At 38.8% G+C, this 17,721-nt stretch overlaps 1 protein-coding gene across 1 annotated transcript in view; it reads left to right on the top strand.

Annotated features, from left to right (window-relative positions):
• The first annotated feature begins 3,337 nt into the window (after positions 1-3,337).
• gfod1 (glucose-fructose oxidoreductase domain containing 1) overlaps positions 3,338-17,721 on the top strand; it is a 52,688-nt gene continuing 38,304 nt past the window's right edge. Inside the window, exon 1 of the mRNA XM_088919080.1 lies at positions 3,338-4,074. Coding sequence (XP_088775206.1) covers positions 3,822-4,074 — 253 coding nt within the window. The 5' untranslated portion in view covers positions 3,338-3,821. The remainder of the gene's footprint in view (positions 4,075-17,721) is intronic.

A 17,721-nucleotide genomic window follows, 5' to 3' on the forward strand; every position in this document is an offset into this window, starting at 1 on the left:
AAGCAATGGAGGCCGTATGCGTTATAGCAGTGGTTCTCAAACTTTTTGGACCAAGTACCACCCCTAATCCAACCAAAGCATCCAAGTACCACCTACAAGTCATCATCTCATAGGAACCCCAGAAATTCTCAATGACCAACATGAGCGCACACACACTCACACATACATATAATAAATATTATAATAATAAATTTCGTAGCGCCTTTAAAGGTGGCTTCTCAAAGTGTTTTACAGAAAAAAACAGTAACAACAACTAATAAAAAAGCACCATTTCAGTGAGAGGGGTGAGCCTGTTTAGTCGAGCAAAGCAGATGTGAATTCATTTTTCGAGCCTTGATACAATTCACAACAGAGTCTAACAGATTTTAAATCGTCAGGCATTTTCTTGACGGCAAAAGTCATTTGACGGTGGATGTTGCAATGCATCCATTCATTTCTGGAGCAACCTCTCTAATTCGTGCAACTACACCGTTATGTTGGCTTGTCATTGCTCTAGCACAGTCTGTACAAACTCCGACACATTTTATCCAGTTGATGCCATTCTCTTCGATAAATTCATTCAGAAGCTGAAATATGTGCTCTCCTGTAGTTCCTGTTGGTAGCGGTTTACAGAACAGAAAGTCCTCACGGGACGTACCCTCAAACCCGTATCTAACGTAAACAAGCAAATTGGCCAAATCAACTACAGACTCATCTAATTGCAGTGAAAAACATCTGCTCATCTTAACGTGCTCTATCAGCGTACTTTCGATATAACACTTCATTTCAATAATTCTATGAGTGACTGTGTCTTTCGGGGGTGCAGCAGGTCGAGCTGTTTAGCAGCTATTTCTCCACACCTAATAGTGTGGCTTACCTGCGTTAGCAATCCGCAAGTTTGCATTTTTCCGCGTTTCCGTTTTTATTTCCGTATTTAAGTTTTTATTTCATGCGCATGGGAGCGAAACACAGAGACGCTCTGTGTATTTTTCTCAAAAGAACAGTTCCTAAATATTTTTCTGTTATCTATCACGCTTTCCTGTGCTCACAAGATTACCAGCGTTCGTAGCATGTATTTCTATGCATTCCTGTGTTTACAACGTTGGCATTGTTCCAAAATCATGCACATTCTCTTACCTCCCTATTTGCTGGAGATACAGTAGCTTTTTTTAAATACAATTGGCCACTTGCGTCCGTAGCACGCATTCCTATAGAGTGGTATAGAATTACAGAGTATCTCTTGTGTCCACTGAAGTATTAGCGCGTGCTGTATCGTAGTACGTAGGCTGCGTATTCGACACGTATTAAAATACAAAATATGAAAACCTGTCCCGATTTTTCAGCGCACACAACACAGTTCCAGGGTCATTTGGCGTACCACCTGGTGGCACTCCGCGTACCACTGCAGGTACGCGTACCACAGTTTGAGAACCACTGCGTTACAGTATACAAGGAGAAAAAAGACCAGCAATTTTCACATAGTCAGGTCTTCATTGTGAAAAGTATTTAAACGTTTGTGAGCATAAAAATAACAGGAAGAAGCAGATTTTCTGGAGAGTTTAAAAAATATTTCCGATTGCATTCATATGAATGAGTATCCATTCATCCATTTTCTAACTGGTTTTCCAATTTAGGGTCACGGAGGATCCGGAGCCTATCCCGGGCAAGCAATGGGTGCAAGTTGGGATAGTGCTTAGTGCTTTATTTTGTATAATTCTCTCATGAACATCCAACAGCTGTTACAATAATATGTGGATCGTATTAAATACTGAAATAAGATCAATATACTGTATAAAATCCATGCATATGAATTTTCCTGTTGCAGATGACTAGCTACTAAAGTCAAAGCTGCATCTTCAGTATTCCTGTGCTCTTTTTGAGAAAATTGCAAGGGATCCAGATGATCTGTAATTTAAGAAGATAAGCTGTTTAAGTGCTGTTGCACTTAGCCAGTGGTGGGGTGGGTTCCACCAGTCGAAAGTCACTTAGTGCTATAATTAACGCTAATCTATAAAACGTTTTCTCTGCCATATACAAATATCAAGAAAGTATACTTTTTCTGAAAAATTTATTGATACACATTAACCTACATTTTCATCCAAAAAAAAACGTCTTTTGCACTTTGGAGGCATGCCATTCCTGTCACTCAGTGAACACAATTGTATTGATCATTGCAAACTGAGCAGCTTAGTGTCCACTTAGTAGGCTTCATTAAACTGTAAAGTGAACCTCAGGAACTGTTCCTGGCCTGCACTGAGTTAAGGACCTGAGCATATGGCTTGTGCGCCATCTTCACTATTCATCAGTTCACAAAATACACCATGCTTCTGAATCTACTCAAATATTCAAATAGGTTAGCTCATATAAATACTGATTGGCAGGCTTATACTGTAGTTATAATCATCAAAATCAATAGTATGTAACCTGAAAAGGTCAACAGCTACAGCATTAGTTCAGGCTAATTTGTTGTCCTCCTTTAAACCAGGAATGGACATTCCATATATAATAAATTAGTTCAGCTTAGAACAGAAACTGTGCTTCCTGAAAAGTCAGACTAGAAGGTGTTCATTTGATCACCATCCATTTCTCTAAACTCCCATAGCTCCCATTGAACCCAGTCTGAGGAAAAAGCAGACGTGGGTCTGTTTGCAGGACAGCCTTTGTGAAACCAGCTGTTGGCAGGTCAATAGTTCTGCAATGTTTTTTTTTCTAACAGAGTATTTCTGATTAACTGTAAAGTCTGATAGCTGCACATTGAATATTAATATTATATTCAATATGGTTTCAGAAATGCAGTATATATCTCACTATATACAGCTGCACTATCAGCTTGTATTCTGATCTCATCTGGTCACAGACACTAATCGGGGCTAGGCCTTGGAGTGGGGACTTGTTGGTAGATGATGTTGGTGACCCACCAGTAGGCACATTTAAATTTGTACCAGAATTTCCAAGGCAATTGTGACAGCAATTATAATTACACTTTGCAAATTGAACATACAAGACTTATACCTTATAGTGCTTCCATTTGTAACATTAAGCCTGATTTTTATGTAGCATGTTGATATTATGGACATTTTAAGTATTTTAAAAAGTACAGTTGATTATTTTGGTTAAAATAATGTTAAGAAAGTAGAACAATGTTATTTGTTGTTAAAATCTTCAGACTTTTTCCTGATGTGAATCATTACAAATCATCACGTACATACAAAGAAAAATTAAATTTGGTCCTGCAGCTCTAGGGTTAAAAAGAGGAGGGCACACCGCCTCACACACAGGCAGACCTGACGTATCCAGCGTAGTGCAGGACTGAGCTGTCTGCAACATCAATAACTTGCATCAAGGACTATCCGCACACGTTACTACCGGCTGGTTTACAGGCCGATGAAAGAGAAGGCTTATAACATTTTCTGCAGAGCAAACGCAGGTTGCCTGGGGTGAAAAGAAACGAACCGGATTTTATTGTTGTCTTTCCAAAGAGGGCGTTGCAGGAAAAACAAAAGGTGACACGTCCTTCATCAAAGTGATGATTTCATATTAGCAGTCAGACAAGGACGATTAAACACGTTAAAACCTCAACACGATTTAAGGAGGTGGGTGTTTCTTAAAAAGTAAAGATCGAGGGAGATGCTTGTGAATTCGACCTACAAACACAAACAAATGCTTTAGATCCGATCTAATGGGAAAATGCTTGGTCTCGGGTCAAGCTGCTGCAGGTGGATGGCTGACCTGACAGTGTATATTTTGTTTCCGTCCCCCGCTCTTGCGGCGCTGCTATGCTGTGAGTCTGTGATGGTAAAGAAGGAGCCCGGTAGCGATCAGTGAACACGGCTGTTCGAGTCATGCTTCCTGGGGTCGGGGTGTTTGGGACCAGCCTGACTGCCCGGGTGATCATCCCCCTCCTCAAAAACGAAGGCTTCGCAGTGAAAGCTCTTTGGGGACGCACGCAGGAAGAAGCCGAGGAGCTAGCCAAGGAAATGAATGTGCCGTTTTATACTAACAGGATAGACGATGTCTTGCTGCATCAGGACGTGGATTTGGTGTGCATTAATCTACCTCCTCCTCTAACTAGACAGATCGCTGTCAAAACGTTGGGTGAGTTAAGAAAATAAATTATTTTATAATGAGTTCTCGCATTTGTAGGCTACTCTGATTAATAATATGCAATATTGAGAGTAGCGAAATCTACTTTTCTCTGCTTATATAGTTACGCACTTTACTTGAATGAAGTTGATTATTTTTAGATGACACTATTTCTTGAAAATAACCCTTAACAAATGTACTGTAATTTAGAATGTCGTTCATTTCTGTATATACAGTATAGGCAGTTATATTTATATGGACACTAAAAGTCAAGACTTTCATTGCAAATCAAGCATTCGTTATGTTTGCATACGACCGGAATTAAGGTTGAAGGGGAGAGGAACGGGTTAGTCCTGATACTTGCACTGTAGTAACCAGCAGCAGTGTCACAAGGGAAAGCCGCGAGACTCCATGTGCTGCTGTGCCTTCTGACATTATTGGTTCTTATACAAAGACAGTACAGTTCAAAGTTGGCTGTGTAGTGAAACGAAACCCCACGTCGAATTTAACGTGGTGAATTAAATAAAACTACATTGCTAATCTTTTTATAAAGAGGCAACAATGACATTTGCTTTTTTTCTTTGTGACCTGGAAAGGTAATAATATATAAGATAGATGATATTAAAGCTGCTGTGAAGTGTACTGTATATTTAAAGAGGAAGACTTCTTAGCCTACTGGCTGTGTTTGTTAACTGTTTCCTAAACATGAAATGCACACTGCAATATTTGAAGTATTTTGCACATGAAAGAGAAATCGTCTTTGCATCATGTTTTTCTCTGTGCTTGAAAGTTCCGTTGTGCTGGGGGGGGGGGGGGATGGCAAATGTCTGCAACAGGGAATTGCTCTGGAAAACAATTGGTCTTTACTATTCGCCATGTGTTTCCCCATGAATGTTGTTGGGACGACTTCACTTTCCTTCTACAAGCCAAAGAAATAGGAGTCCTAATGAAAAGTACATTTTAATTGTTTGTTATTTAAAAAAAAAATCCTGCTTGAGAAGGTAAGAAACCAGCTTGGGTTAAGGTAAACTAATGACCATATCAATCACTGTACATGGTAGTTGTTCAAACTACCATGTTGTAATGTAGTTTTAATTTAGAGTTTTCTAAAATGTTGTATTCAGAGCTGGGGAGGTGCCTTGACCTTGCAGAACAAAAGCAAGTTGAACAAAGTATTCGGACCGGTGGCAAGATTATGGGTTCATCCTTTGACTCAATAACATGTCTAACAGAACAACTTATTATTAATCTTGCACTTAAAATTTTATATGTCTCTCCTCTCATCCACTCTTTTTAGAATATACTCTACTACCTTCTGGAAGGAGGTACCAGGTCCCCTTTATAAAGATTAAGGGAGCATTTACTTCATTCATACCATAAAAGGTTGTTTATTATTGTTGTTGTTGTCGTCATTACCAGCTAATTGTCTGTTTGTAATCTTATGATATTGGATTTAGGTCTGACAGCAATGTTGTTAAATATTGTTTTGTATTATGGTATTGTAGAGTTGCTGTGTTGTATTATTGTCATATAAGGTATACGTTAGGAGCTCTTGATGTGCAAAATTCACTTAGGGACAATAAAGGTAAATTCAGTATTGAACAAAAGACTTGCAGAAGTAACCTTAACCAGCTAGTACTGGAATATCTGCATGGGTAAAGTTTCTATGTGATTTTAGTGTGTAGTGTACAGCAGTATCTGCTCACATCTTTCATTTGCATTAGTCTAAAGTCTGGACAGTAGAAAACAATTGCACAGTGTATTAATGTGTATAAATGAAAAGGGTGCTTGTAGGTCAATTGTGACTTTTAAACTGCCTATTATTTGTAGTACATTCATGAGCGTTCTGTACCTGGTAATTGCTGTAGTGTGCAGTGTATCTTTATTGCACAATTCCCCTTGCTTGTGCTTGTTTCTGAAACAGTTCAGACATATAGAAAAGAAAACTATTGTTATGGAGGAGCTGGCTGATGGTATGAAAAGAGCGTCTTATGGTTATTGTGGACAAGGCTGGAGTTTGATTGTGATATTTAATTAAATCAATCTGCTCTGTAGATTGTGGCTTAACATTGAATGTACAGTAGACTGACAAGTCCATGAGTTTGGTGTCAGCAGACATAAGAAGCGAATTTGTCCTTTTTATTTGCAGAATTGCAATGCCATCGTGGAAGAGAAATAGCTTTTGCTACTAGTGAAGAGAAATTTACTTGTAGTTAGTAACATCAACAAGAGTAAACATAAACTTACCCTTTCTTGCAAAAATTCTAGAATGTGCTGTCGTATTTCAATTACATTACCACCTCATTGTAAAAAACCTTTTTGAACCCCTCCAACCTGGCTTCTGTCAACTTCACAGCACAGAAACTGCCCTGGTCAAAGTCACTAACAATCTTCTAAGAGCTTCTGATTCTGGTTCTCTCTCTATCCTCATTCTTCTTGATGTCAGTGCTGTTTTCGACACTGTTAACCATGAGATCTTACTTTCTCGTCTTGAGACTGTGTTTGGAGTTTCTGACACTGCTCTCAAATGGTTCAAGTCTCACCCCACTCATCGCTGTCACTTTGTCTCTCTTGGCGGATTTAGGTCTGAAATTGGTCTCATTAAGTCTAGTGTTCCTCAGGGCTTGATACTGTGTCCCCTACTTTTCAGCATTTACATATTTCCACTTGGTCAACGTTTAAGATCACATGGCCTCAACTATCATTTCTATGCTGATGATATTCAAATATACATCCGTACCAAACCTGACACTGATGTGGCTGTCTCTGTTTTATCTACTGTAATTCCATCTCTCACATAAAAACTTAGATGACTCAAAATTTCCTTCATCTTAACTGTGACAAGACTGAAGTCATGCTTATTGGCACCCCCCATCAACTTTGTAAAGCCAGTCCTGTAACCCTGTATGTGGATGGTACTGTACATGAGCTTCAGTCTTAATTGAAAATATCACAGGGTGATATTTGATTCATTCTTAACCGTTCGACCCACATGTGCAGCATATCGTTAAAACATCTTTCTTTCACCTCAGAAACATTGCTAGATTATGCCCTATGTTATCACTAACTGTGGCTGAAAAGCTGATCTACACATTTGTCTTCTCCCCAATTGACTACTGTAATGGTCTACTTGCTAAATCCACATTGAACAAACTCCAGTATGTGCAAAATTCGGCAGCCAGAATCCTGACCAGGTCTAGTGTAAGTGATCACATTACTCCTGTTCTGGAGTCCTTGCACTTGCTTCCTGTCAAGTTTTGTGTCGTCTTCAAAATCCTCATGCTCACCTATAAGGCTCTCCATGGCTTGGCACCTCAGTACATTCTTTACCCCTCTGCTCTTACTGTATTTAGTACCACCATCTACTGTCTCCTCTGCATATTCTTATAATGTTTATCTTGTGTATTTTGTATTGTTTATTTTTAATTGTCGTTGTTGCTGTTGTCATTCTGTAAAGCGCTTTGTGAAGCCACCTTTAAAGGCACTATATAAAATAAAGTTTATTATTATAAACAATATTCTGTCCATTGGGAAAAAAAACACATCACTTTCCAGAACTTTCCTTATTATATGGTAACAGGTGTTTGTGTGTGTGAGAGAGTATGGAAATACAATGCATAACTGATGTGCCCTAAAACTATGGTAAGTATGCCACATGAGTTAGTACTTTAAAATCACCTTCTTGCATTACAGAGAAGTTTTTAAAAATACTTTAAAAACAGTATTTAGTGAATGATTCTCTTTCTGCACAATATTAAATTTATGCTGATGCATTGTTTAGAGTTTTATTGTATTTCCTTCTTTTGTAATGTCATCGTTTTATTTATACACATATTGATTGTAGCACTATATTGATTGCGTGCTACTGTATATCAATCTAAATAAGGGCCTCTGATAAGCCAAAAAGCACACACAGCCACCCTTTAACAGTGATGGTGTGTGTGCTTTTTTCAAGGAAGCGATTTAAGATGTTTTTAAGATGCCAAAGGCATTTGTGATATACTGTTCTATACAACTTCAGATGCTCATGTTTAACATCACTTGTTTGAGATCGGGAGCATGCGGTGTGCCTTTTCAAATATCATGTTCCCCAAAACCTTCAGCATGACAGTGCAAAGTCTTATGTCACTGTGGAGGTTTACAGTACCCACAAGATTAGAACATCCCTCGGTCTCCAACTGCTGATACAGTGTTGATTGCACCATTACAGTGTTGAAATTGTTACATCTTCCACTAAAATTCAATATTGAACTACAAGAGCTTTGTCTTGGTCAGGAAAAGAAGAAAAGAATACTCCAGATATACTTTTTACTTTTTATAGTAAAAAGTATATCTGTAGTCTATCATGGTTTATCTGTATTCCCACTAATAAGTTTCATACATGATACTTATTTAAGAATAGTAACTTACCCCTGATTATGAGGTATCCCTGGCAATCCCTGGCAAAAATGACAATCCCTGGCAAAAATGAGTCAATCTTTTGCTTAAGCTTGGTCGTGTCATTGTTAAAACTCATTAGTATTGCTTAACAACCCTCAGAAATGTAGTGTAGTTTTAAAGCTGGTCAGCATTGGAATAACTGGACACCACCGTAACCGTTTGATCAGAGGATGGTTCACTTGTAACAACAAATGAGCACTAAGAAAATATTACTTGACCAGCGTCTTCGTTATATTCATGATTTTGTTCATGCCAATACCAAGAACTATGCCCTCTTTAAACAGGGTAGTTGCAAAACTATCTTAGTGGGCTTCTTTGTATTCTTCGGACAAACACGATCTCAACTTGATTTAGATATTGGTCTAGATTTTTTAAACGGTTGTAACACTTTTATACTGAATATAACAATTTGCCACTTAAGCAGTGCTTTGCTAATTTGCAGCAATATACCTTTTAACACCTTTGACTTGGTCGTAAGGGTGGTTAAAAAACAATGTACCTGCAGCAATTGAGACTCCCTTGCTTCTGCACCCAGCTACAAATATGTACCAATTGAATGGCTGTAAGCTTCCATAATCTAACACTGTAAATACAAGTTGGTCTTTTCCTAGGTTTGTGTCCCATTAAAGAAAACATCATCCTGACAGACTGCTGGAACAATATCATGTTGTATGATTTGTTTAAGAGGTACTTGAAATTGTGCAGTGGAATTTCATTTATGGAGAGCTGGGTCTTACCTTTACCTGTACTGATCTTCATTAGTGTGTGAGCTCACACCTGAAGAAGGTTCCGCACGCAAAATACTGCTTTTTCTATCTGCTGGATAGAAAGCAGAAAGGTGGCTTCTCAAAGTGCTTTATTGAATGACAACAACAATAAATAAAAAGAATACACAAGATAAAACACAATTGCAATATACAGAGGAGACCGTCGATGGTGGTACTAAGAAAAGCAGAGGGGTGAAGATTGGAACCAGTTAAGTAAAGGCTTTTCTAAAGAAGTAGGTTTTGAGTCTGGATTTGAAGGAGTTTAGAGAAGGTGACTCTCTGATATCCTTGGGCAAAGAGTTTCAGAGCTTGGGGGCATAACAGTAAAGTCCCTGTCACCCATACAATGTAGATGGGCTTGGGGGACAGTAAGGAGACCAGAATTAGAAGAGCGAAAGTTGCAAGGTGGGGGGTAGGGCGATAATAGTCCAGACAGGTACTGAGGTACCAAGCCATGCAGAGCCTTGTAGGTGAGCATGAGGATTTTAAAGTCCACACGGAATTTGACAGGAAGCCAGTGCAAGGACTCCAGGATAGGAGTAATGTGTACACTTGCACTAGACCTGGTCAGGATTCTGGCTGCTGAATTTTGGACATACTGCAGTTTGTTCAAAGTAGATTTAGATACCTCAGCGAGTAGAGCATTACAGTAGTCAAATCGAGAACACAAATGTGTTGATCAGCTTTTCAGCCACAGTTAGTGATAGCATAGGGCGTAGTCTAGCGATATTTCTGAGGTGAAAGAAAGATGTTTTGACAATATGCTGCACATGTGGGTCGAATGTTAAGCCAGAATCAAATATAACCCCAAGGTTTTTCAATTTAGATTGAAGCTCAAGTACAGAACCATCTACAGATAGGGTTACAGGATTGGCTTTACAAAGTTGATGGGGGGTGCCAATAAGCATGACTTCAGTCTTGTCACAGTTAAGATGAAGGAAATTTTGAGTCATCCAAATTTTTATGTCAGAGATGCAATTAGATAGAATAGAGACAGCCACATCAGTGTCAGGTTTGGTATGGATGTATATTTGATTATCATCAGTGTAGAAATGATAGCTGAGGCCATGTGATCTTAAAAGCTGACCAAGTGGAAACATGTAAATGCTGAAGAGCAAGGGGCCCAGTATTGAGCCCTGAGGAACAGCAGACATAACAAGTCCAATTTCAGACCTGTACCCATTAAGAGAGACAAAGTGACAGGGATCAGTGAGATAAGATTTGAGCCATTTGAGAGCAGTGTCAGAAACTCCAAACACAGTCTCAAGATGAGAAAGTAAGATGTTATGGTCAACAGTGTCAAAAGCAGCACTGAGATCAAGAAGGATGAGTATAGAAAGAGAACCAGAATCAGAAGCTATTAGAAGATCGTTAGTGACTTTGACCTGGGCAGTTTCTGTGCTGTGAAGTTGATAGAAGACAAATTGGAGGGGTTTGAAAAGGTTGTTTGTCATGGGGTGGTTATGTAACTGAAGTGTGACAGCACATTCTAGAATTTTTGCAAGAAAGGGTAAGTTGGAGATGGGGCGAAAATTGTTAAGGTTGTTGAGAGCCATGTTAGGCTTTTTTGGCATGGGGGTAATGGCAGCAGTTTTGAGGACCGTTGGTACAGTGCCAGTGCTCAAGGATTCATGTATAATATTGAGGACAATGGGACAGAGAGAAGAGAAACAGGACTGAAATAAAGTTGTGGGAATGGGATCTAAAATAGATGTGGTGGGTTTCATATGTGTAACTAGTTTATTGAGGGATGTTGAGAAGCTGGAGAGAAGGGAACCAGAAAAGTTGGATAAGGAGGGAGGAGGTATGGAAATGATATGCATAGTGGAGAGAATGTGATGCCGGATATTGTCGATCTTAGAACTAATGAAATCTAAGAATATGTTGCAAAGTTGTGATGAGGCAGGTAATGTGGTAGGGCAGTTTGGCTTGAGCAGTCTGTTGATGGTGGATAAAAGATGTCTGGGGTTGTTTTGGTGATTTTCAATGATGTGAGAGAAGTAGGTGGATCTAGCAGACTCTATAGTAACCTTATATTCAGACAAGTAATCTCTCCAAGCCTGATAATATACATTTAGGCCAGAAAGACGCCACCTACGCTCAAGTTTGCGAGAGGCTGCCTTCATATTTCGCAGATGGTCGTTGTACCAGGGAGCAGGGCGAGAGAAGGAGATGGTTTGAGTTTTTAAAAGAGCAAAGCTGTCAAGGGTAGATAAAAGAGCACTGTCAAGTTACTGTATTTTGTCCTCTAGAGCAGTGGTTCTCAAACTGTGGTATGCGTACCACAACTGGTACGCCATATGACCCCGGAACTTTGTTGTGTGCACTGAAAAATTGGGACGGGTTTTCATATTTTCTATTTTATTAAAATTAGTTTGTGTCGAATACGCAGCCTACATACTACGATACAGCGTGTGCTAATACTTGAGTGGACACAAGAGCTACAGTGTAATTCTATATCATTCTATAGGAATGCGTGCTACGAACGCAAGTGACCAATTGTATTTAAAAAAAAGTTATCTCCAGCAAATAGGGAGGTAGGAGAATGCGTGATTTTGGAACAATGCCAATGTTGTAAGCACAGGAAAGCATAGAAATGCGTACTACGAACGCTGGCAATCTTGTGAGCACAGGAAAGAGTGATAGATAACAGAAAAATATTTAAGAACTGTTCTAGGTTAATTTGAGAGAAATACACAGAGCATGCGTCTCTGTGTTTCGCTCCCATGCGCATGAAATAAAAACTTCTTTTAACTCCTGAGACAAACTCCTGAAATAGAAACTGGGAAAAATGCAAGCTTGCGGATTGCTAAAGCAGGTAAACCCCACACTGGAGAAAAAGCTGCTGAATAGCTCGACCTGCTGCCCCCTTAGAAAGACAGTCACTCGTAGAATTATTAATATGGCAGATGATGTCAAAAATACGCTGATAGAGCACGTTAAGATGAGTAGATGTTTTTCACTGCAATTAGATGAGTCTATACATGTCGTTGATTTGGCCAATTTGCCAGTTTACGTTCGATACAAGTTTGAGGGCATGTCCCATGAAGACTTTCTGTTCTGTAAGCCGCTACCAACAGGAACTACAGGAGACCACATATTTCAGCTTCTGAATGAATTTATTGAAGAGAATGGCATCAACTGGATAAAATGCATCATTTGTACAGACGGTGCATGATCTAGAGTTTGTACAGACGGTGCTAGAGCAATGACAAGCCAAAACAGTGGTGTAGTTGCACAAATTAGAGAGGTTGCTCCAGATATGAACTGCAGCATCCAACGCGAGGCCTTGGCTGTCAAGAAAATGCCAGACGATTTAAAATCTGTTAGACTCTGTTGTGAATTGTATCAAGGCTTGACCAATGAATTCACATCTGCTTTGCTTGACTAAACAGGCTCACCCCTCTCACTGAAATGGTGCTTTTTATTGTTTATTTTTAATTGTTGTTGTTGTTCCTTTTGTCATTCTGTAAAGCGCTTTGAGAAGCCACCTTTAAAGGCGCTATATCAAATAAAGTTTATTATAATATTTATTATATGTGTGTGCGAGTGTGTGTGTGCGCTCATGTTGGTCATTGAGATTTTCTGGGGTTCCTATGAGAAGATGACTTGTAGGTGGTACTTGGATACTTTGGTTTGATCAGGGATGGTACTTGGTCCAAAAAGTTTGAAAACTACTGCTCTAGAGGGTCAGAGGAAGAGAAACAAGATAAGGAGGACAGAACAGAATTTGCAAACCTTGGGTGATCAATTGATCGCCAGTTGTGGAAATTTACAGAGTGTGAGGGGGAAGTGTTAGAAACAGGTAATTCCAGATTGAAAAGAATAGCTAAGTGGTCAGAGAGGCCTATATCAAGGGGAGAGCAGTGGGAGACAAAAGAGTCATTTGCAATAATTAAATCTAGGGTGTGTCCTTTGTTATGTGTAGGGGTACAAACAAACTGAGTAAGATCAAAACATCCCAGTAGAGTCTTTAGCCAGACTGGAAGACCTTGAATCGATGTGTATATTAAAGTCCCCTAGAATAAGGATCCTTCGGCATGCCGTCACATATCCAGGCCAACTTCTACAGGTGCACTATTGAGAGCATCCTGACTGGTTGCATCACTGCCTGGTATGGGAACTGCTCCGCACGGGATCGGAAAGTACTGCAGAGGGTGGTGAAGTCAGCGCAGCTTATCACCAGCTGTGAGCTACCAAGCATCCAGGATATCTACTCAGCTAGATGTCTGAAGAAGGCCAGGTCCATTCTCAAGGACCCCAGTCATCCCAGTCACAAACTGTTTTCCCTCCTACCGTCCGGTAAACGGTACCAAAGCATTCAGTCCAAGTCCAACAGACTACGGAACAGCTTCTACCCCCAGGCAATAAGACTGCTAAATAGCTAACCTGCAAATCACCTGTAATGGCTACATGGACATACAGTTTTCATTGTATTCAGCATACTGCACTACTTGTATATATTGCATACACCATGGACAGCTCTATTCATATTGAGTTTTATTCAATTTCTATTACATCTATTATTATGTAACCTTATTTTGTGATTTTTGTGATTCTTTTGATTTTTGTGAGCTCGCAGAAAAGACATTTCATTGCCAGCAACTACTGCTGCATGCTATATTGTTGTGCATTTGATAAATACACTTTGATTTGATTTGATGTACTGCTGCTGTACTCTTGAACAAGGGTGACTAGTTAAAAGCTGGAATGAACAAAGAGCCAACCTGCAGCTCCTTTAGCAAATCACCTGTAACGGCTACATAGACACACAGTTTTCACTGTATTCAGCATAACTGCACTACATGTATATATTGCACACACCATGGACACATAACAGCTCTACTCATATTGAGTTTTATTCAATTTAAAAAATGTAACTTCAGTTTTGTGATTTTTGTGTTTTTGTGAATTTTGTGATTTTTGTGAGCTTGCAGAAAAAGACATTTCATTGCCAGTAACTGCTGCTGCACGCCGTATTGTTGTGCATTTCATAAATGGACTTTGACTTTTAAACTTAAGGCATAAAAATGAGAGTAAGTCAGCAAACTCACCTAAGAAGGCTTCACGGGGTTTGGGTGGTCTATAAAGTGTGGCAACAATAGTAGATTGGGGGATAGAAACATTTAAAACAAGGCACTCAAAAGAAGAGGGAGGAGGTATAGTAATAGGACTTAGATTGTAAAAAAGGCTGTAAATAACAATGATGCCCCTGCCTCTGCCTGAGAGACGCGGAAGGTCAAACAAACCATACCCAGGAGGTACTAATTGGTTAAACAGCAGTCCATCGTTTTGTTTGTGCCAGGTTTCGGTTAAGCACAGAAGGTCCAGTTTTTTTTCTTTGATAATGTCACATAAAAGAAGAGCCTTGTTGTTTATGGAGTGGGTATTGAGTAGCGCTGATCTAGCCAGTCTCGGGGATTCAGGGGGAAGTGGAGTGCCCTCCAGGTGCGGGAGTAAGAGGAGATTTTTGAGGTTGGCAAACCGGTACAAGATGGACTTAGAGTCGTGCGCCGAAAGGCAGGGATAGAGGTCAAGGTTTGATAAAAGGTCTTCCCCACTGTAATTACCACTGTCTGCATTATGATCTTGTATTAGTACAGTGACAATCTTATACATGCAGAGCCTGGGCAGGAAACATTTTTCACTTGCTGTCTTTCAAGATAATTTCAAACAAAAGAAACTATAATCTACTTTTAATTTTCAAAGAGATACAGTATGCGTGAAAGACTGGAATTTGGGATGTTTGTGTGTTGCTCTGTTTGTTTGTGTTTGAAGTGCAGGGTTCTATAGTTGTCCAGAAACAAAAGTGGGGAACTCATGAGATGTCAGTTGGGGAGTGGTAGATGGATGGAGAGTGAATGAAAGCCTGTGTTATATCCCCTCATTTGTATTTTGTTGTTCTTATATTAGAAATGTGTTCCCAACTGAGGAGAAATAAACTTGTTCTTAAAACTAAGAAAGGAAAGTATTTCCTATTCAGTGTACTAAATATCCTGATTAATGTGGTATTACTGTATATGGTCCAGAAGCTTGTTAACGAATAAAGAATACAAAGGAAGTCTGTGAAAGAATGAACTAAGACAAAGGAAGCACAGTATAGAAATCCAAGTACTATTTTATAGATTAGTGATTGTTAACACAGTTCTGGGATCAGATCTGAGAATACAGTACTTTACACTCGCTTGCATTCTTGGTAAAAAGATGGCTTATTGTTGTTATCCACTACGTTTTGTATATATTTAGTAATTTATTTGTTTCATTTGTCCTCTGGTATTTTTACTTTATTATTATTTACTTTATTATTACTTTATATACTTTGTTTTTGTGGATGTCTTTAGGAGTTAACTGATGTACAGATATGCATGTGTATGTACAGGAATTTATTGAAACCAAATGTGTTCAGAAACATGGTGTATTAGTGATGTTTGTAATGACAACAACATATTATTCTAAATTTGAAGTTGCAGACTGAGCATGGATGTTCATGCTTCCCCAGGTCCTATCAAACATGAGCGTGCGACACACACTAATGAACTGTAAGTGGGACAGTACAGGATGTGCAGTTATAAGGATATTGTGTAATCTGTATAAGGTTATTAGTGTCGTAACTGTGTCGTCTTTGGCGCTTCGAAGTTTTTTTTCATTTCTTTCTCTTTTCCCTCCCCCATCGGCTTTCTTTCTTTTTTTCATATGTATTTTCTTTTTTTTATCTGGTGTCAAGAAAGGAAAACAAGAACAAAAAACAGACTTTTAAGGTTATAGAGTTAAAGTAACATAATCATGCTATATTTTACTGTATTTTACTGCCCTTTAATTCAGTTCAGTTTTATTGCGCTAAGTAGATTTCAGATATTCCCTGTTTGTGATAGTAGCTCAGATAGATTAAATGAGTAAAATGAGTGCACTTTACCTTAAGATTAACTTTATTATTTTCTGCATGGTTAAATCCTTAACCTAATACTGAATTTAGGATTTAACGGGATTGAGTCAAATAACACTGACTCATGAGAATGAGTCAAATAACACTGAAATTCCTAGCTGATCAATTTTCATTTGGCCTCTATGTATTCCTTCTTCCACAATTAAAATCACAAAAGAAATGTACTGTATCAGTAGCCTCCTTTTCTTACAGCATTTATATTAAACAGGCTGTTGGAGTTCTAAAAATAGTAATTATAATTGCTGCCCTTGGCTGGAATTAAGATACATTCTCTCTTAAAAGTCAGACAGGCTTTCTTTAAGTGTATTAAGAGCCAGGAACCACAATGTAAATAAGCATTGGCTAAATTTCAGGTATAACTGCTCTTTTACTGGAATTAAATTACTTTTTGTTTGAAGGGTTTAGATTTTCTAATGTAAGGATAGAGTGTTGCATATTCTTACATATGCATTTAAAACTACAAATGAGAGGAGAAGATTCTAGCCATCTTATTTATTTGATTGCTCAGTAGGTACTGTAAACATTGCACAGGTACGTTAATGTAAAACAAGTTCCTACTGTTCTTATTGTTCCGCCTCTTAACTTTTACTTGTACTATATGCCTGGATGTTCATTCCATTGCTAAGACTTTCGATCTGTAGCCTCTTGGCTTAACATTGATTGGTCCTTTGTTTGATATTCTTTGAAGAATTCTTTATCTTTTTTTTGTGAATAATTTTCTACAATCTTTTGTTGGCTTGCTATCTGTAACACACTTTTTTAACCTTCCGCCACAACCATCTAATAGAGATATGGTCTCTATGTCTCTATGTCTATGTCTCTAACTCCTTCCTGAAATGCCACCATTCTCCTGATATCATTCCAGCTTAACCCCTTAATGGTCTACTTAAAGAAACTTTTGGCTTAATTGGAACAATTCACATATTTTCCAGCTGTTAAGGTGCTGCTCAATGGATTCCTCCAGGACTGAAGGAGAATACCCTACTACAATATTACAAGATCATTCTGCAGCACCAGCCCCAGTTTCTGTAACACTGCAGCTGTTCTTCTTATGCACTGCTTAGAGTCATGAACTGCCCATGTCATTCGCACTGTTTGTTGAGGACATTCTCAGAATGCAGGATTTTTTACTGTTCTTATCGTGCCAAAAAGGTTTTTTGTCAGCTTCTTTTTATGGTTGACTTTTTAAAGAGAGTTAAGGAAATCCAAATACCTTTCCTTTTCACTTAATTCACTTTCTCATTTCCCAATTCCTTGTCTGGTCGGTCTTTTGGGTTGAAAAACAATATTAAGAACATGCCAGTTCTTGCCTGTTTTGCTAACAAGTTCCTGATGGATGTCGTTATGACCCACTGGCTCATTTACCATAATCATCAGCTTTCAGCAAACACCTTTCAGTGCCAAGTTAAGAATTAAGTGTGATGCTCTGTCTTCAGAGGTGGCCAGGGGGCAAAAGACAACTGAAATACCTATGTTCACAGATGTGTGCCTTAATCATGATCTATATTA

This window comes from Atractosteus spatula, chromosome 6 (genome assembly GCF_055471065.1).
Source record: "Atractosteus spatula isolate fAtrSpa1 chromosome 6, fAtrSpa1.hap1, whole genome shotgun sequence".
Lineage (NCBI taxonomy): Eukaryota > Metazoa > Chordata > Actinopteri > Semionotiformes > Lepisosteidae > Atractosteus > Atractosteus spatula.